Source organism: Labrus bergylta, chromosome 5 (assembly GCF_963930695.1).
Source record: "Labrus bergylta chromosome 5, fLabBer1.1, whole genome shotgun sequence".
Taxonomy (NCBI): Eukaryota; Metazoa; Chordata; class Actinopteri; order Labriformes; family Labridae; genus Labrus; species Labrus bergylta.
In genome coordinates, this window is record NC_089199.1 from 30,214,303 (window position 1) to 30,234,811 (window position 20,509).

The 20,509-nt window shown below is 42.6% G+C and overlaps 1 protein-coding gene across 5 annotated transcripts; it reads left to right on the forward strand.

Annotated features, from left to right (window-relative positions):
* The first annotated feature begins 1,399 nt into the window (after nucleotides 1-1,399).
* usp48 (ubiquitin specific peptidase 48) lies at nucleotides 1,400-19,153 on the forward strand. 5 transcript variants are annotated; one of them, XM_065955392.1, is made up of 28 exons: nucleotides 1,405-1,847; nucleotides 2,011-2,156; nucleotides 3,106-3,226; nucleotides 3,403-3,544; nucleotides 4,015-4,142; nucleotides 4,989-5,113; nucleotides 5,374-5,482; nucleotides 6,040-6,173; nucleotides 6,304-6,389; nucleotides 6,570-6,749; nucleotides 7,776-7,913; nucleotides 8,011-8,160; nucleotides 8,278-8,478; nucleotides 11,206-11,317; nucleotides 11,613-11,755; nucleotides 11,847-11,921; nucleotides 12,006-12,130; nucleotides 12,521-12,643; nucleotides 12,868-12,929; nucleotides 13,600-13,710; nucleotides 14,357-14,487; nucleotides 14,841-14,947; nucleotides 15,070-15,177; nucleotides 16,543-16,728; nucleotides 16,836-16,961; nucleotides 17,063-17,111; nucleotides 17,204-17,230; nucleotides 18,403-19,153. In XM_065955392.1, exons 2-28 carry the CDS (start codon nucleotides 2,023-2,025, stop codon nucleotides 18,423-18,425), a joined length of 3,156 nt encoding a protein of 1,051 aa, XP_065811464.1. In that variant the 5' UTR covers nucleotides 1,405-1,847; nucleotides 2,011-2,022; the 3' UTR covers nucleotides 18,426-19,153. The 5 variants fall into 5 exon arrangements, 4 of the variants coding, with proteins under 4 accessions (XP_065811467.1, XP_065811464.1, XP_065811465.1 ...); XM_065955393.1 differs by having other exon boundaries at nucleotides 1,405-1,839; XM_065955394.1 differs by having other exon boundaries at nucleotides 1,411-1,551.
* Nucleotides 19,154-20,509: the final 1,356 nt, after the last annotated feature.

A 20,509-nucleotide genomic window follows, 5' to 3' on the forward strand; every position in this document is an offset into this window, starting at 1 on the left:
CTTTGTTTCTGCAGTTACAGCTGTTCACATCGTCCTTGTACACATGCTATCCATTCTTACAAGTTTTCAATGTGCAAACTGTTCCAGTTTTGCTTCAGCCCTGTTTTTCAACCAGTATAACCTTGGAAATGGCACGATTTGGATTTCCCCCCCATTCCAAAATTCAACTGGTTCCTGCTTCACTCACGCACAGTCTTAAGGTGTACAATGCTGCAGGGGAAGGTATGATGGCACAGCTAAGCTGGTTATATCAGCAGCTAAGGGAAACAAGAAGGCTTAGGCCAAATGATTATGCAATTGGAACCATGCACACTTTATGCACCTCCACTTTTACCCATGTACCATGCGTGCCTTGCACTTTGCATGTTTTATGCATTGTGTTTTAGTGACTCTCCCTGCAACCAAATTTACCTATGGCTACAAATAAAGTAACAAGAATGTGAACCTGAACAACCTCATCATGAGTTGAAAATATATGTGACATTTAAGAACCTATAAACAGTTGAGGAAAAAAATTTGTAATTAGATCTGAATATAAAAAAATAAAAAAGTGTTGACCTTCTGAAGTTGTGTTGTTTATATATGTACAGCAATGTTTTAAAAAGCAGATATTGCAGAGTTATCAAAAACAGACATTAAATAACACATTTTATGTTTATATCATTTTGCAATTAATTTATATTACAAGAAGAACTTATATTGAAAACAATTGAATGCACTCAACACATGACCTGCTTAGAGTTCATATTTTAATGTGCATAAATGCAGCTCTAGCTTAGCTTTTTATTTTATTTTATAAAAATAGGATAGGATAGGATAATACTTTATTGATCCCCAGAGGGGAAATTTGGGCGTTACAGCAGCACAGACAAGAAAGCTCACAAATACACATTAAACAGAATAGATAAGATAATTAAAAATAAAAATAGAAATAAAAACAGGGGGTATATACAGTACAAAATGAATGATGAAGTTAACTGGGGGGAATTGAGAATTGAGACAATATTTGCAGAGAATGACAAGATAAAGTGACAAGTGATGATTAAAGTGACTTGGTATGATGAATAGCAGCAAGTAATGTAAACAGCAGAGAAGAGAGGCAGTGTTGTACCACAGTAATGCAGAGTGCAGTTATATAATATAATGTAGTAAATTGTATTTAATTATTATTATTTTTTTATTGCAAATGAGTATTGGCCTATTTGATCCTCCATAATTAAATATGAAGTATTGACGTTTAAGACGTCGAAAATGCAGTCTGGTTAATATTAAATATGAATGAATAACGAAACATTTTGTCTTCTTTGACCCACAGAAAGCGGCGAGTGCGCGCGCATCCGGTCCTGCCTCCAGTCATAACAAAAACGACGTCGATGACGTCACAACTTGACGTCGTGTTGCTTTTGAGCGGAGAAATAATATATTTATAAATTGACGTAAGGGCGCTAAATCTAAAATAACCCGTGAATAAAATGTGAAAAAAATTCATGAAAACATTTTTTTTTTTTAGCGGGGTTGTTGGTGGCGGTGAAGCAGCTGCACGCATGAAAGGTTCGAAAAAAAAAACAAAAAAAACAATTTGACCTTAAAACAGAATAAAGTCGTAACGCGGCGTCAGGAAGCGTTTCATGGAAAACACAGGGAACTAGCTGCTAGCGCTGCCGGGGAGCTAGTTAGCATTAGCATGGGGCTAGTAGCTGCTCGCCGTGTGACTCCGCTAACTCGGCTTCTCGTTACAAAATGTACCTCAGCGCTGTGTGCGGTGTAGCGACGTGTGGTTTAGGCTTTAACACGAACGAGTTCAACAGGACAGTGAAGGAGTAACTCCGCTAACGCCAGGTAGACAGGTGTGTTAGCACGACGTCAGCTAGCGGAAAAGGTTGACGCTGCCAGTGCTTTAGCCGCTCGTTAGCCGGCTATGTTACAGTTTGAGTTAACCTCGGTGCTTCTTCTCTGTAACGACTCCTCACGTCTCGCCTCTTGTTGTTGTTGTTGTTGTGTGGTTGTTAGCCTTGTAGGAGCATGGCGCCCCGCTTACAGCTGGAGAAAGCGGCGTGGCGTTGGGTGGAATCAGTGAAACCAGAAGAAATCCGATGGGAACACATCGAGTTAGCATACCGAGTGAACCTCCCGGCCTGCAAGAGAGGAGCCTGCAGGTACCAACAATCACCTTTTTACAAACAACAAGCCTCTGCACTGCTTTAATAATAACACCAGCATGTGTTTAAAAATGATTTAAAAAACAATTGGCTGTTTTATTTTGGTGTTTTTCCCCCCCATTAAAAACACTCAGATTCGATGCTAGATTGACATTAAATAATCACCACACTGTAAAAAATCTTACGAAGTGTTTTTGTCTAATTCCGAGTTAAAAGATTCACTTTTCTCCCCGGTGTCAACACCAGAGAGTTAGAAAACAAATGCATAAGTCGATAATTGTCTCTCCTCATTGTAAACCTTTTTTGAAACATTAATTTTTCTACAGTTTCTTTAAGTTTTTTTTGCTTAGTTTGATTTCATCTCTCAATCCTCATCCTCACAGGTTGTTATGCACACACTCTTTGTTGTTGTTGTTCCTCTGTCTTTGAAAAACTATTTTTGCATATTAGTAGAAAGTCATGCATTATTTGTGCTGTGTTAATCATCAACTTTTATTATTAGACTCAAGGTCCATTTTAAAAGACATCCAATACAAAAAATAGACAACACACATTTACATTAGAATTAAAACATTCCCGCCTCTTATAAAAGTCACTTATACCAACGTCTCCAAAGGTATGACTGGTAGCGTACTGCACTATAACTTGGGTTCGACAGCAGCATTATAATTACATTCTTTGAGTCATTCAAGCGACCGATAAATCTGTACATCAGGTTCCTCAATAAAGCTTGTAAGGTGTTAACTCCTGCATTCACAAATGGCTCACTTGCACGACTCCACCTTGGCTTTTTAAGTAAGATCCTAAAACAATCATTGTACGCAACCTGAAGTCTGTGCATACTTGATTTGAGTCCTACTGGATCCCTGAATGTCAACATGTGTGATTCTTTTAAAGAACAAGACGTTGGTGTGTTCACGGTATAATTCATGCTTTGCTTCTGCAGAAGGAACTGCAAAGGGAATCCCAGCTGTCTCGTGGGTATCGGTGAACAGGCATGGCTCGGGGAGATCGACGAAAATGCGTTCCACAACATCGATGACCCGAATTCAGAGCGTCGAGACATGGTACGTCGAGTTGGCTCACCTTGTTGTTGAGCGGGGAGCTCGTGAATCTTTTAGGGGCGATCAAAACACCGAGCAATGTGATTATTCTGTAGTCCTCATATCTGTCAGAAAATCAATGTTGAACCAGTGAATATCTAAATGTCTCTCTTGTTTTCGTCTCTTGTTCCTTTTTGTAGAACACATTCGTTGGCCTGACCAACCTGGGTGCTACATGTTACGTTAACACATTCCTGCAAGTGTGGTTCCACAACCTGGAGCTGCGTAGGAGCCTCTATCAGTGCCACAACTCCAGAGCCCAGGAACACAACTCTGAATCAGGTATATCTCAAAACCAAATATTGGGGATGCATCTGTTTTGTTTTCTCTCGTTTCCTAGTTTGACTCAGCATGTTTTAGGGACAAATGTTTTCACCGTTTTTTTTTTTTAAACCACTTAAAAAGGAGTGCATGAACCAACAGCTACTGGTATCAATCTGCTGGTTTCACTGTCACCACAAGTTAAATTCAAGCTCTCTCACTATTGTGCTCAGTGTACTGATTAGTACAAACTATAGCTACACATCATTTTAGGTTAGAGACCAGAACAGAATATGTTGCTGCGTTTTCTCCGTTTTGTTGATCTTTAAACTTACAAGGTTGCACACAGATGACCGGCTGATGGTTGTCTGAAAGACGACAGAAGTGAAGACGAGGCTAGGATGAATTCTCAAATCTTAACTTGTATTTTTCTATCCTTTCCAGATCATGCAAACTTTACTCACTCAGATTGCTGTCTCCCTCTCTTTCAGATTACGAGCCTCAGTCCATCAGTGAGCACCTGCAGTATCTGTTTGCACTCCTGCAGAATAGCAACAGAAAGTACATCGACCCTTCAGGGCTGGTCAAAGCGCTGGGCCTGGACACGGGACAGCAGCAGGTAAATCACGTCGAAGCCCTGCACCTTTTTTTGTATAAAAAATAACTTTCTTCACGGGTGCAAATCACATTATTGTTTTCTCCTTACGTGAGTATTATGTTCAGTATTTTCTCAATTTTTTTTCTCTCTGAAGCATTTTATTATATTGAAATGGTCAAAATTAACATGAAAGGCAAAGTCTTGTTATTAAACAAACTGTCAACCAGATGATTACCCAACTCCGACCCAACAATTCCACCAGATACGTGTGCATTGCATGTCCGCTCCAGTACGACTCGTTCTCCCTCGTCCGTCTAACACCCCCAGGCTGCGTTCTCAGGCCGTTGAGACCACAGCCGTCAGCTGGCGTGCGGAGACAAAGGAATTCTCGCTGTAATTTTACAGATTCACGACAGTGTGTGATAATACAGTGTATGTGTTATAAATCTCTATATAAACCTTATAAACACATAAACAGACACACTTAAGGTCATCATTCTGAACTGTCAAAACGGAGTGTTTTATTCTGAAAAGAATCCGGATGTTTTAATGTTGTTGCGGTGTCTGATTTACTGTCCCGCTCGATCTCCTCTGTGGGAAATTGATCCAGCATTGGGAAAAAATAGAAGCCTTGGGTATCTGCTACAGAGGGATCTGGACTGCCAGAGCAGAGACGGAGCTAGTGCAGGCACACACATTGGATGAAGTAAAGCTGCAGGAGTGGAGACGGACAGAAAACGCATCTGTTGAAATTTAGGCTTTACACTCATCGGAGTCGACACACAGAGAGTTGGAGTGAGCGTGTTTATTAGTAGTTTTGTTTGGTTTCTTTGCGGTGCATGATGTATGCTAACATTTCCTTTTCAGGATGCCCAGGAGTTTTCAAAGCTCTTCATGTCTCTGCTGGAGGACACGCTGTCCAAGCAGAAGAGCCCCAGCCTGCAGAACGTCATCCAGCAGCAGTTCTGTGGACAGTTCTCCTATGTCACTGTGTAAGTCCAGTCAGTACTTTAACCTTGTGTCATTTTAAAATGTTCCACTATGTTGCTTATACCATTGCAAAGACACCAACAAGGCTGAATTCTTCTTGAAAAATTTGCTTAAGTGTCGATTTCCCTGATTTATTTACAGACAGCATGACTTTTTAAAATGTGTAGGTATCAGTAAGGAGGAAAAAAAAAAAGGATCAGCTCACATCTGTTTTAGACTGTGGTCAAATCTGTGAACTTGTTTTGACCTTTTTTTTATGCAGCTGTAACCAGTGTGGACGATCATCTGCGTTGCTCTCCCGATTCTACGAGCTGGAGCTGAACATCCAGGGCCACAAGAACCTCAATGAGTGTGTCACAGAGTTCCTGAAGGTAACTTTCATACAACACATCATCAAGAATGTTACAAATGGACAGACAGCAGAGTAAAAAACTTAAAAGGAAAGAGCAAATCCCTTACTAGCTTTGCTTAATGAGCGCTAATCAGAGTAGTGTAGACCGCAAATGAATTCAATGAAGAAGAAGAACGCGACATGGTAAACAAAGGGCAACTATAGAGAACGTCCAGAAGAGGGCTGCACGTCTGAGGTCGTCCATGGGGCGGTGCTACACGCTGACATTAGTTAAAAACAAACATGCAGCATTTTGTGTTTGTCCTTTTTATTACCGCCGGCACACCGGTAGTGTCGATTCTTTCAACCAATCAACAGGCTGCTGTGTGTCTAGCTGCAGCCTTTAGGGTTGGATCTGTACGCTTGGCGATCCCAACAGAAGGGTAGCCAAAAAGTAGGACGGTACAGATTAGTTGTTTTGCGTCCTTTACCAAGTTTTGTCAGTGGAAACGACAATAAATGTGTACCGTACAAAAACAACCTGAACTGGACTCTCTGTGGAAACGCGGCTCATGGCTAACCGTTTGGCTTTCTCAGGAGGAGAAGCTGGAAGGAGAGAACCGATACTTCTGTGAGAACTGTCAGAGTAAACAAAACGCCACCCGGAGGATCAGACTGCACAACCTCCCTCCAACAATCAACCTGCAGCTCATGCGCTTCGTCTTCGACAGGTCTGCCTCCAACTTTGGAATACTTTCTTATTCAAAGTCTATTCAGGGGGCTTTTGATGGGGAATAAAAAGGACGGGAATAAAAATAACAATAAGTCCGTTGGTGGATTTAATTGTTTTTTCTTTGACAGACAAACGGGCCACAAGAAGAAGCTCAACACCTTTATCAGTTTCCCTGAGCAGCTGGACATGGGGCCTTTCATGGAAGGACTACAAGGTGTTTAACGTCATGAATCTATATCTCAAACACGCACACATAATCTGCACTTTCAGTCAGAGCCTGCTGACACACTGGGGGAAAATAACGTATCCCACAGTGTGAAATTAGAGAACATTAGATTAGATAAGGGGGTCACACTGCAGACTGTTAACATCCATTTTTGTTTGTTTTCTCCAGGCCAGAACTTTGTTTACGAGCTGAGCGCGGTGCTTATCCATCGGGGCATCAGTGCCTACTCGGGCCACTATATCGCACATGTGAAGGACGCACGCACCGGCGACTGGTACAAATTTAACGATGAGGAAATCGAGAAGATGGAAGGCAAGAAGCTTCAGCTTGGAATTGAGGAGGACATTGGTGAGTCGTGCTAAATGTGTTCCTCTCTTATACCTGCCTTAGTATGTTTACAATACACTGTTAACAGATCGTCCTAAAGGCTGCGGTTAGGCTCGTGTCACAAATTGATGTTTTAGTCACTACACATCGACTTACTGGATATCTCAGAATTCATTCTAAATAACTGGTGCCTACAGTAAATAATGCTCCTCTTGCACCCTCACAACACAAGGCAAGGTTTTCAAAATTATCATTTGAATGCGTTTACATGGACGCCTGATTATGAGAAATATGATTTTGCTGCCTGAAGAAAACAGGATACTGTGGCATGAATACGCCTTGATCCGGTTTCTGACAGCTGCTGACTACAATAGGATATATCTTTATTGTATAAATAAAAACAACGAAAAAAGTTAGTTTGCAGCACACACAGACGGACGGTAAAAATGATAATGTAAACATTAACATCACATCAACCTACCTGCGCAGGCTCAGCCACAGCCAAGTGACGCATCATTAGAACAAACATGGCAACGGCAACGAGAGCGTCTTCCTTCTGGAGTGACAAAGAAACTGAGTTTTTTCTTTGGGTAATGAAATAGTTCAAAATAATTTAGAGGTAAAGATAAATCATCTAAATGCACACCTGTTCAAGTCTGTGGTGAACAGACCCAATACATATGGTTGCCATGGTTTGTGTTGCGGGCGCCTGTGCAGTTAGGATGCAGTAATCATGAACCAGGACTGTAGTATTTAACGTGTATACAGGGATATGAAAACCAGGTTTCACTGTGTGCATGTTAACGCTATATCTAGTAATCAAAACCGGGATCAAGCTCATATCCGGGATACTCAAGTCCATGTAAACACACTGTTTGTTGACAGTATGCTTGGCCATCCGTAGCTCCTAAAACTTAAAATGGCCTCCTTATAACACTCATTTAATCTGACTGGTTTTTACAAAACAGGTCTCAAAGATCTCCTTTGTTCAGAGTCTGACATTTCATGTTGTAACTTTTGTTCTTGTCTTTTTTTTTATTTTTTTAGCTGAGACAGTAAAATCCCAAACACGAAAGCCAAAGTGCAGTAAAGGCTACCACTGCTCCAGAAATGCCTACATGCTGGTGTATAAGATCCAAGAAGAGGAGAGCTCAGAAACCCCAAGGACCAACGTCGAGGTGCCAAGTGAGTCCTGGAATTTAAACTTATTTAAACCATAGCCTGCAGTCTGGTTCATGTCCCCTTGTCTGACGGTCTCTCTTACCCTCGTCCTCGCTCCCAGCCTTCCTTCAGAGGTTGGTGGACCAAGACAACCGTAAATTTGACGAGTGGTGCAACGAGATGGCCGACATGAGAAAACAGAGCGTGGACAAAGGCAAAGCCAAGCATGAGGAGGTGAAGGAGCTGTACGAGCTTTTACCTGCAAGAGACGGTCGGTAAAAACATTCCCTGATGACCCACAGCCCAGATAAACAAATTTTAAAAAAAAACAGGCAGCTTGTTTGTTGTGACTTCCTGCTAAGTTTGTCTCCCTGCTCGTTGTCCTCAGGTGAGCCCTATGAATTTATCCCCCTCGACTGGTTGAAGAAGTGGCTGGACGACTCCACCGCCACAAAAGAGATCGACACCACGTTGTTCTTGTGCTCTCACGGGAAGCTGCACCCAGACAAGGTCGGAGACACCAAGAGGGTTTCCATGCAAGCCGCACAGCTTCTCTACGAGCGCTACGGTGGAGGTCCGAGACTGGACGGTGAGTCAAACAGAAAGGGCGGTCTCTCCGCTTAAGGTCATTCTGCAGGACTGAGGAAGTGAATCTACTTCTGATTTGATGGTTACATTATGATTGAACCTCGTTGACTGAAATGTAAAGAAAGAAATTCAGTGTTAAAAGTTTACTATGTGGTTTTTTTGATCCAGCAGATGTCGCCCTTGAGCACCATCATGAAATGAAAACAACTGGCACTGCATTGTTGTGTTAGCATGCTAATGCTAGCGATCTTTATTATGCTCGTATCTTCACACTGCATGTAAATTTACCTGAAATGAGCGTGATCTAGAAACACAGTTAAGCAGTGAGTACAGTATGTTATTCTTCTTTTCTCTAGTCCCTCAATTAAACAACTTTTATAAGCGAGGGGAGGAGTCAGCCGGCCGTCCCGGCAATGTAAACAAAGTGAAGATAGGACTCTGAAAACATCACAGACAGTGGGACTCGGGAGTTACACCCATTGTAGACAGTCATGACTCACAGAGTTATTTTCAGAGGATGTAACGCCGAGGCTACTACATCATCTGAAAGAGAGAGAGCTGAAGCAGATGAGTCATTAGAACGCAACACAGCAGAGATCGGGGATCAATCAGCAGCCAAGGACCAATCAGGGAAGCTGATTTTTCTGTGATAAGGATTTTAAAATACTTCGAGAACCAGAAAAATAAACTGAGTCCCAAATCAGAGAAGAATAAACAAAATAAAGGTGTATTATTAAAAGCAAGGCAGTAGATAGGAAGAGGAAACGTATCATTCATATTTCATCATTTGCTGTGTTCACACTGCAGGCAGAAAATGACCTTAAACCAGTTTATATTTGCTCACATTTCTGATTTCTTCGATTAAGTTGCATTGAATCTCCATCCATCTATCAATCCATTTTCTTCCGCTTCTCGAGGATCCGGTCGCCGTGGCAGCAGGCTAGGCACGCTGACCCAGATGCCCCTCTTCCTATTAACAGATCTCTCTCCTCCTGAGGGACCCTGAGGCATTCCCAGTCCAGAAGGGATATATAATCCCTCCAGAAAGCTCTGGGTCTACCCTGAGTCTCCTCCCAGTTAGACATGCCCAGCAGGCATCCTTATCAGATGCCCAAACCACCTCGCCTGGAGGACGTCACAGCCCGGCTCAACCGTATGCGACAAAAGATGGAGACCGCACACAGTCGGCAACATTATGCAATATATTTTTATTAAATTAATAAGTCACATGGTTTTAAGCTTGTACGTTGAGATAATGATTATGATGGAAGAGGATGTTGTCAGCTGGCTGGTCTGGGAGGATGGACTGACTGAAGGGCGGAGTGAGACTCAGGGTCTGGGTTCTGTCTCAGGCATAGTTCTCCCCGAGCCCAGACTGTGCCTAGAAATAGACAAACAGGATGAGGGGATGAGGAAAGAGGGTGGATGGATGAGAAGAAGGAAAGGAAGGCAGGGAGGGAGGGTCGAAGAACTGAGACAAAGGATGGCTCGGTATCAGGTGATTGAATGTGTGGTCTAGCTGTTGTCCTGCTCCTGAACCTCAGTCAATATACTTACTTCATCAGTAATCTGTTTTTGTTTTTGTTTTTGTTTTTTTTGTTTTTTTTTTAATGGTTGGAAATAAAGGGACAAACCGGAGCTTCCCGGATGTAAACCCATACAACAGAATTCATGATCAGAGATTGGTGTCAAATGGTCGCGCTCTGGTCTGCGTTCAGATCTCTACTTTACTGAAGTAGGTGATCCAGCATGTATCTTGAGCTCTTGTCAAGGCGACCATGGCCTGTTGTTCCTTTATCGGAGATTGGTGGAAAGCGAAGAGGCTCTCCCGGTTGCTCACACCGCTGCTTTCCGGGCGGACGGTTGGACGGACACGGTGTGGAGGCGCTGTCATGTTTTGTGTTGTTCTGGATCCTGTACACACGTCCGTATTTGGCCTTACGCGCGTATATTGTGCAGTCTGGCTTGGTGTCAGGAGGACATGGAGTGAGCACATAAGTGGTTACCTCTGCCCACAATGTGGTCCACATCAGGACACTTGAGCCGAACCTTTCTGGCAAAACCACTGAGCGGAGTGCGATGTCAAGCCAATGACCTGACTCTCATCAAGCTGCTACTTTTTTGTTGCTTGATGCAAAATTAAAACTCGTCAGTTTCCCTTTTGTCATGAATTTTCTAACAGAGAAGTCTGTGTGACATCACATTAATGCAGCTCTCAACCCGATCAGAGAGTTAACAGGCTGGTGTGGTGGAGGTCGTCCCTGTGCAGGCCGGGTAACACTAACAGGGCTGAGTTTTTGTGGCTCCAGCTACAGCGCACATTGAGCTTAGTGTCTTGTGAATCACAGGCGGTAAGAGACAGAGAGCCTTTGTTTATTAGACGGGACTATGACAGTGCTGATCACACAGACAAGATGGAACTTTGAACCTTATGAGGAACCTTGATGACATGTTTGCGACACAATCGGCAGCCCTGATTGTTAAGTTGATAAAGAGACTCCACCTGTTGTCTCCATGCAGTTGTCAAAGACGCTTTGTTTGTCTTCTACTTTAAAGTCTTAAAATGCGATTTTTCACACTTGAATATAATAGATATCAAGTATATCCTCTGAAATCCTCGCACCGCAAGTTGTTCTGGTTTCATGCTGGTGCTCAAGGGTGACATCTGCTGGATCAAAAAATCGAATATAAAGCCTTTAATACAAAAGTATTTTGTGTGTGTGTTCAGGTTCTTCTCTGTGCAGAGAGTGTGTTAGTCAGCGATGCCGAGTGCTGCGGCTAAAGAACCAGCTCAATGAAGACTTCAAGGAGGTTTCCAACCTGGTCAAACGAACACTCAGGTAAACACATTTTATATCTCATCTATTTTCAGACATTAAGCCTCATGTTAGTCATGTAATATGTTGATATGTCAAGACCCAGATCATATGTTGGACTGGACTAACAATGAACTAGTCAGAATTAAAGCTAGGGAGAGATTTATATTAAAACTTGTCTTGATTTATAATTTTCTAGCATCTGTATTGTAAATGTGTCTCATGAGTTGGAAACAATGGTACGCTAAGGTCGTTTTAAAAACCTCTACCAGTGCAGCCTTTATCTCATTTGATCTGTGCTGTGTTGTTTTTGTCTCAGCGATGATGGCTTCTGGGTAGGTAAAGCGTCCCTGCGTAGCTGGAGGCAGTTGGCTTTGGATCAGCTGGAGGAGGACGAGCAGGAAACCAAACACAGCAATGGGCAGACCAACGGGCAGGGACCACACACCAATAACAGCAAAGGTAGGAGACGGAGGAGGAGTGGGTCTGTCAGATTCTTACTAACAGCTCCCGTGTGTTTTGAGATGAACAATCTTTAACCTTTTGATTGTAGAGTTCGGCTCGGAGCTCTCGGAGGGCAACGATGAGGACATGAAGACTTTCAATGAAGACATTGTCTGCACTCACGGTACAGTCCCACCGTCTGTTTCTTCATTCAAACAGTGAAATAGTCCTTTTTTCTGTGATTGACTCACATGTGTGTCTTCCGCAGGTGGTCTGAGTATCCTTGAGACCGAACGTAAACTGGTGTCATCTGAAGTTTGGACTAAACTGAGGGAGTACTTCCCCAAAGCCTCAGAATTTACCAAGGACCAGGAGCCGTGTGAGCAGTGTGTGGTGAGTAGACAACACACTGATCCCTCGGTTTGCATGTCCTTTGTTTACATCCCTACATCTGCTTCGTTATTTCACTTAGCCCTCGCTGGTTTAGTTGACTGAAACTTAGTGCAAAGCCTGCTGATTCACAGTAACCCCTTCATGTAGAAACATCGACCTTAACTGATGAGTTTTAGAAAGCATGCAGAAGGCCTCAAGAGTTACCCTAAAATCCAGAATATAAGTCGCACCGGTATACGGTATATGCACCGGTAAATAGGACGCAGCTAACTGTTTAGATGAAAAAAATAGGATTTTAGGGATTTCAATCGGTTAGTTAGGAATTAAAACCGTTTCTTCTTCTTCTTCTTCTTCTTCTTCTTCTTCTTCTTCTTCTTCTTGTGTGCATAGACGTTGGAGCAGGAAGAAAAGGACAACGAGGCGGTCAGTAAGATGATGGCCCTGGACCAGAAGAACCAACTGCTCAACCTCTTCCATGAGAAGAACCGGCCAGTGCTCTCAAAGTGGCCTCAGGTACGCATGAAACTGTCATGCAACCTCTGGATGAATAAATTATAAATAAATTGTATAAATTATGCTTGTGTTGGTACCAAATATCGATAAATTAAAGAACAAAACGAGCTTTACGGTGAGAACATGAATGTTTGTAATTTAAAAATCACTAAAGCAGATCGGTTATGAACTATGATTGTGATGAAGAAAGGGTTAAATCCTCTGTTTTTCTTTTATCATCACAGGGCACAGACGTACTTTACATAGTTCCTCTTTTCTTTGTGGATGAGTGGAGAAAATTCATCAGGTAAGTTTGTTACAGTAATACGATAAACACGTTTTTATTAGAGATGCACAGAATGTGAAATGTACGGCCGATACAGACGTTTGTTTCAAGACTTCTGTTGGTGTCAGACTCCCACGAGGCCGGACATTTTCTCTCAGAGTTTGTCCAACAGGTGGTTCATCATCTGTCCAGTAAAAAAAAAACCTCCTCTCTGAATCAGCAGTCAGGTGCACTACATGCCAGCATTAAAGTGATTTTTGCACAACAGATGAACATGTGGATGTGTTTTTCTGTTGTTATTGTTCATTGATTGATTCTAGTGGAAGCAGCTGAATGTTTACAGCGCTTTGAGTCCAAGACAAATTTCCCAAGGGGGACAATAAAGTGCATCGCATCGTATCGACTACTAACATCGGTTCATGCCTCATTATCATCCCGATGTGCCAATGTCTGTCAACAGGGCCGATATCAGCCGATACTGATGTTGAATCGGTGCATCGCTAAAATATATAAACGTTGTTCTATTTGTTGTCCTGACAAAGTGTTACGCATGAATATCTGATGGGTGTTAATCGTAAAAGAAGTTAAAACAGTTTCGATTTTTCACTTCTGAAACTGGCTGATATCTTGTGATGATGAACAATGCTTATCAACATTTCTGCGTGCGTGCGTGCGTGTGTGTGTTTTGCAGGAGGCCTACTAAATGCTCTCCAGTGTCTAACGTAGGCAACACTCTGCTGCTCTGTCCCCACGGAGGCTTCATGTTTACCTACGATTCTTTGATCAACGGAGACGCTCAACAGTGAGTTCTGCTTATTTAAATGAACAGTAGTCTGTTTTTTTTTAACCCACCAGTACATTTCAGATCATTTGTGTGTTTTCATTACAACTATTTATGCAACAAGAAAAAAATAACCTGATTGGCAATTAAAGTTAACTGTCCCCTCTAATGCTATAGCGTGATGAGGAATCATTTTGTCCATTTAGTGTATATCTGCAGTTTCCATGAGGAGAAACGTGCTGCAAAAAGCTGAAAAAATGAAGTAACAGCAAATGCTCTGCAAATATAGAAACAATACATATTAAAAAAACTGCAAAAGAAAAACGCTGCAAATACAGACGTTACAACAGAAGTGCTCCAGGCCTGTTGGGACGCTCAGTGTAGTCGTGTATTGTTGACGGGCTCTTGAACTTTTGCACGTGTTTTTGAGTTTTCATCGTCTCTGAATTTGCAGCCCGTTTCTCCTCGTTGAAGTTGTCTGGGGATGTGTGATCAACAAATGGTCCTAATTCTTCACAAAACACAAACCTGGATCTTAAAAGATTTTCCAGCTTTTACTTGGGAAATCGCTGGTTGTATGAATACAACGAACACAGCACCCTGAGGTGATGGCATGACGGCATTGACTCTGCGTTTGGTCTCATGTCGTGCCGTTTGTCCTGCACAGTATAGCTCTGCTTTGGCCGAGCGAATGGGAAGTGATCAGCAGGCTCTTCATGGTGGACCAGTCGATCTCCATCCACTGCTTCAACCAGACCACAGACAGCGGACCCTCCACTCAGTACACGACTCAGCCTGGTGAGTGAAATGCTCTAAAGGCACCTTGACCCGTTTTCTTTCTATTTTTTTAAGATTTGTTTTTGAGCTTTGTTAGCCTTTATTTGATTGGACGGTGGATAGAGTAGGATTCAGTAGAGAGAGAGTGGGGAAGACATGCAGACAGGGGCCACAGGTTGGACGACCATGGACTCCCTAGATGGGGCGTGACCTAACTGCAAGGCCGTCTGTGCTTCACCTCGGTCTTATTTCTGAAATAAAAAAACCTTTCGATCCACTTTCTAACAAGTAACAAAACAATGTGTGTGAGGGCTGCTTCTTCTTTGCGTCTCAGTGTCCTTGCTTGGCTTAATTTGATTTTTCTTCTTCTTCAGATCTGTGTTGGGAGTGCAGAGAGAGCTTCCTTTTCCAGCAGCAGCGAGACCTCCGAGAGTACACCCAGGCCACCATCTACATCCGCAAAGTGATCGAAGACAAGAGGGTATGAAATAAACTGCACTTTGTAGGTCAAGACAAACTGTAACAAATGTTTTTATCAACATCGTGTCTATCTGAGTATGTTAACACAGAGTCTTTGTGTTTTCACGTTGTCCACCTCCTCAGATGATCAAAGATGCGCCTCCAGAGATGAACGCCAGCAGCTCTGAGGCAGAGGAGGAGAGGGAAGAACATCCAAAGCCGGACGGAGAGAGAGACCCAGACTTCAGCCAGGTGAGTACCAGAACAACGCTGCAGCTGTAAAAACCACCTGAACGCTCAGTGATGAAAAGGCTTCAGGGACCGCCAAACGTTGTCACAACCGTTTGAGATGCCCTGCAGAAGAATGTGTCTCGGTCTTGTTTCTGATCATGTCATTTGTTTGCATCATTTTTAAGATGTTGTCTGACTTTGTTGTGCATTCACTGCAGCTGTTAAACTAATACTAAATGCTAGTATGAGGGGATTATCAGTAGTACCTTTAAAATATGACAATTCACTTATCAGACGCTTTTATCCAAAGTGACAAACATCAGAGAGTAAGAACAACACAAGCAAGGATCTAGGGAGGAGGAAACAACGTCAGGAAGTGAAAACGAACAGCTATAAGTCTGATCAGACACACAGGTGCTGACAGGAAGTGACCAGAGACGGAGCACAACAATGACAGCTGTTGTTGAGAGTTCTAATCAGCATCCAAACCATCATAAATATCATCGTCATCATCATTAAGTTAGTAGGTATTCATGAAAGAGCTGGGTCTTTGGCTTTTTCTTAAAGGTGCAGAGGGACTCTGCAGATCCAATGGCGTTTGGTAGTCCGTTCCACCACCGGGGGGCGACAGAGGAGAAGAGTCTAGTCAGACTTAGGACCCTGTTGTGAATATGGGATCAGACGCCGCTCATAGATACAGTCGGCATCAAGGGGAACGCCCACAAAACGCCACATCTGGTTTGCGCTGAGGGGGAAAACAAACCGCTAGATACAAAGATGAAGTGCTGCTGTGTGCCCTTCGTCACTAAAAATAAACTGAAATATCAAAATCTAAGGTTTCATATTTCTGACCGAAGCAACTGAGCACAGTAGGAGAGACTGGAGGCGGGAGGACGAGCTTAGTCGCTAGCGAGATCCAAAATTCAAATGTTTATGCCTGTAGTCAGCTCTGCACTCCTATTCTGTTCAGTTTATTAACATATCTTTCTTTGTCAATCGACAGTAATGAATCAATGTGGGATATGACGGCTTGTAAGCGCTACCATCGGAGTTGAAAATCTGCGCGTTTGCATTATTGGTGGCTGGAGGAAAGGATTCTTTCCCCCCCTTGACCCCAACTGTGACACAACGTCGACTATCTATTGGCAGAGCGTAGTGGGCGGGAGGGAGTGTAGACCTGGATGAGAGGGTTCAGGTGTTTAACAGTTGAAGTCAGATCTTCATAAAACTAATAATAATGTTACCTCCATGTTTGATTACATTTAGTTTGATGTAAAACTTAAATTTCTTGACTGTTATGCTTCAAAGGATCAGAAATAGAGGAATGATCTGTCGTGAAATGTATCCTCTTGGAGCTGTTAATAATCTGCGTTTCTTTTGCCTCAGTCCTCAGAAGACGGTACAAAGCGGCTGAAGCTGAGTGACGGCACTGCAGCATCGGCGTCCGCTATCCCGACGACGAACATGACCAAAGTGGGAGGAATCAGAAGAAGCACCCGGCACAGGAAACTCAGAGGAGAGAAAGCACTGATTGTTTCAGCCAATCAAACTCTTAAAGAGCTGAAAATACAGGTGAGGGATTCCTTGTCTTTGGATCGACTGGTCCTGTTATAAACACGGTGAGAAGAGCGTGACGAGCAGAATAACTAACGTAGCCGTGCGTCTGTCTGACTCTGCAGATTATGCACGCCTTCTCCGTGGCTCCATTCGACCAGAATCTCTCCATTGATGGAAAAAGTCTGACGGACGACTCGGCCACACTGGGCAGTCTAGGCGTCATCCCCGAGAGCATCATCTGTCTAAAGGTAAACCTCATGTCATCACTGCAGCCTTAACCCTCGACCCCCTGCGAGGTCAACGTGATGGCGGTAACTCTAAACGCACTTCCTGCTCTGTCTCCTTCCAGGCTGATGAACCGATAGCAGATTATGCTGCGATGGACGATGTCTATCAGGGTATGTGGTCTCGTCTTCATCTCCACTTTCAGCTGATTCTTTATTAAAAACATAAGCTAAGTGATGCTAACAGCGTTTTCTGTCTTCAACAGTGAGAATGCCTGAAGAGGGATTTAAAGGTGAGCTCATATTTATTTTTTTACTGATGCATTAAAGCAGAAAGGGGACAAATCCTTTTAATAACTGAATTCATGTCATGATGTGTAAAGCTGAAAATGATGAGGCAGTAGATTTGGGCGCTGGCTGTGAGCTCACGAGTGTTTGCATGAAGAGTTTGTGCACTGAGAAGAAAAGTGCTGCAGTCCGCCCTGTCTCTATGACAACAGTCTGTTGACAACGGCTGCTGTATGACCAACACTGCTCTGTTACTTTTTACTGCATGTTTTATATTGTTTTATATTTGAGATCGTTTATTTTCCCGATCAGTCAGGGAGCAAAGAGGATGTGGGTACAAGACACGATCTGTAGGCGGTAAACGTACAGAGAATATAAAAATATTTGGAAAAGAGCGCTGTGACGTCAACAGTGCCTTTCTGAAAAGTTGAAAGTTTTCAACTTGAGCGGTCGGAGCGGCTGCACAAAAAAGGCGGAGTGCTTTTTCTCCAGGCGGCTGCTTTCTGCTGTTAACACGCTCTCCTTATTGAAAATGCTGCCGCTCAGGAAAAAGCGCGAGGTGGACAGAAAGCCTAAGATGTTAGAGAAAAAAACTTGAGAATCCACCCCTTGTTAAACTCAGTTTATCAAAAGTCATTTAGTGACATCAAACTGTGTTGGGCCTTTCTTTGGCTTTACATCACGGCGATCCAATAGTGTGATACTTTCAAAAGTCAGAGTAGCCTCTAGACGGAGAGAAGTGGTTCAGATAGAAGTGATTGTACCCGACCTAAAAAGCCTCTGCATGTTTCTAATAAGCTCCACGAGCAGAAACGTGCTCAAACTAGGATCAATATTGGAGATGCTTTTGAAAAATGGAGAGAGGTTAGAACACAGAAAGGTTTACAGACCCATGCAGAGCTGGATAAACACTGAAGCTTCAGAGTCCACCACATGGTGACCTGTGTGAGCATGGACTCTAAAGAGGAGGGGGGGGGGGAGACAGCTCTCTACAATGTTTAGAATTTGGACTGCAGTACCCATTTTAAACACTAGGAGTCTGTTACATATTTCTGCTTTGATGCTTCACCTAAATTAAAGCAGTTGTTAATAAATATAAAACTCTAATAAGTCCTTTGTTTTATCAGAATTGTGTGTTTTGTGTGTCTGACTTGCTCTCGTTTGTCCCTCCTTGCAGGAACGGGTCTTCTCGGGCACTGAGGGAAGCCGTGCTGTAGCAATGCTTGAGCTTAGTCAGACGACGGGGGTTGGGAATTTTTAAGAAAAAAAAGCTTGAATTTGTCAAGTGTCCATATATAAATAAGTGCTTTAATTTTTTTTATTTTTACGTTCTGAGTAGGCTTTCTTTAATAAAACTGTGACTCTGTTGCAAAGCCGCTGTTTTTCTCTCCATAAGGTGAGCTGGCCTTTGATATTTAAACTTCCTAATCATTCTGAGGGGCTGCGTTGTAGTTCTTCTTCTGCCTGACTCATGGGGGGAAGAGGCCGTGTGAGAAAAGTGGATCTGTCGTTAACTGCCTTCAGTGACGCTAATCAAGAACCTACGCTTTGTTTTTTTTCCGCCTCTTTTAAATTATGACGGGAGAAAATAACGACACGATGCTCTCTCTCTCCTTCCATCACGTGGAAGCTTTTTTTGTCTCTGCACAGATTTCAGGTTTGTCAAAAGAATGCACGAGTAACTATATTACAAATATAACTGCTCTTAAATGTTAGAACATGTATTACCTCTACAGCAAGTCTATATCCATATTCCCTGTGGCATTTAGAGATACATAGCTACACAGTATGTTCGGAAGCTGATTCCTGCAGGAGTCTCAGCCGTGCAAACCTCAAAGAGTTGGAAGTGGGAAACAGAGTGCAGACGGTGGTGTGTCCTGTTCTTTTCACTGTTATTTCTTATGGACAATAAAGTTATTTTCAAAGCAGCCCGACCTCTCTGTCTCTTATTATGACATAAAAACACTGACTGCAAAAAGGCGGTTAATGAAGAGTGGTTCATGTATAGGACTGTTGTAAGTGCTCGAGATCAGTCTTGGATTTGAGACCACCTTTTTTTCTTTTTTTTTAGGGCTTGGTCCCGTCCTGGAATCTAAAGTATTTGTACTCGGTCTGTGATATTTACGGTCTTGATCTTGACTCTAAGTTCTGGAAGTTCTTTATGCGTAACATTAACACCCACCGGACTTTAAAAATGTATCTTCCTTACATGCACTCTGAGTAGTTACACACACTCAAAGTCCACAGCACAGCTCCTACATGACACCTTCAGAACATTTTGAGTTTTTTTGTTTATATTTTACATTTTTAAATTCTATTTATATATTGTAATATCTTCTTATTCTGTATTATTTAAGTTGTTGCTAGTTCTGCTTTATTTCCTTGTTAATTGTTTAACACCAATACACCAAGACAAATTCCTTGTATCTGTAAATGTACTCGGCAATAAAACCTGATTCTGATTCTGATTCTGAAAAGACTGAGTGCTCGGTCTCGGGTTTTGTCTTGGTCTCGGTTAATGTGGTCTTGCAGAAGTCGAGACCGATCTCATCTCTTGTTTTGGAATCGCAAGCATTTTGTCTCGGTCTCAGATTGGGCGGACTCTTTATTTTAAATCAACACCACTGATAGGCTACTGTCCTGTATTGAGAAAAACAGATATTTAGTAGCGCCCCATGAGCTGGTCAACTTTAAATCACAGCAGGGGCAAAGTTTGCAATGACAGTCGGAAACCTCCCTGAAGGGGCCCCAGCTGACAGCAATTCCTCACATTAGAGTAAATGACTGAACGCTGCTGAGCTCGCCCCAGAACACGAGGGAGAAACACTTTAATTAACACGTAACTTAAAGCGCTAAAGAAACATGTTGGGGTCAGATTATTTATAACATGATGGGGATGAATGATGTCTGGAGGGGGGGAGGGGGGGGGGGGGGCTTTGGCCCCCAACAGACCCCAGAATCACAACTGCCTAGGGGCATCATCTTTTTAAGATATACGCGCACAGGTGTTGGTAGTTTTTTGTTTATTTTAACTTTATTAAACGCCTTTTGGTTGACATTTTTACGTTTAACAGAATTAATTGTAAAGTTTATTGTATTTTCTAAAATGTGTTAATTTGTGTAAACTACATTTTTAATGCCCTCTTCTTAATGTCATGGTTTATTTGGATTGTTGTGCTTAATTATGTCTTTAATACATTTTTATACCCCTGTTAATGTGTCTTGTTGACCCCTGGAAGAACTGAAACTGCGATGTACTCCTCCTGACCTGTGGGGGGCAGCAC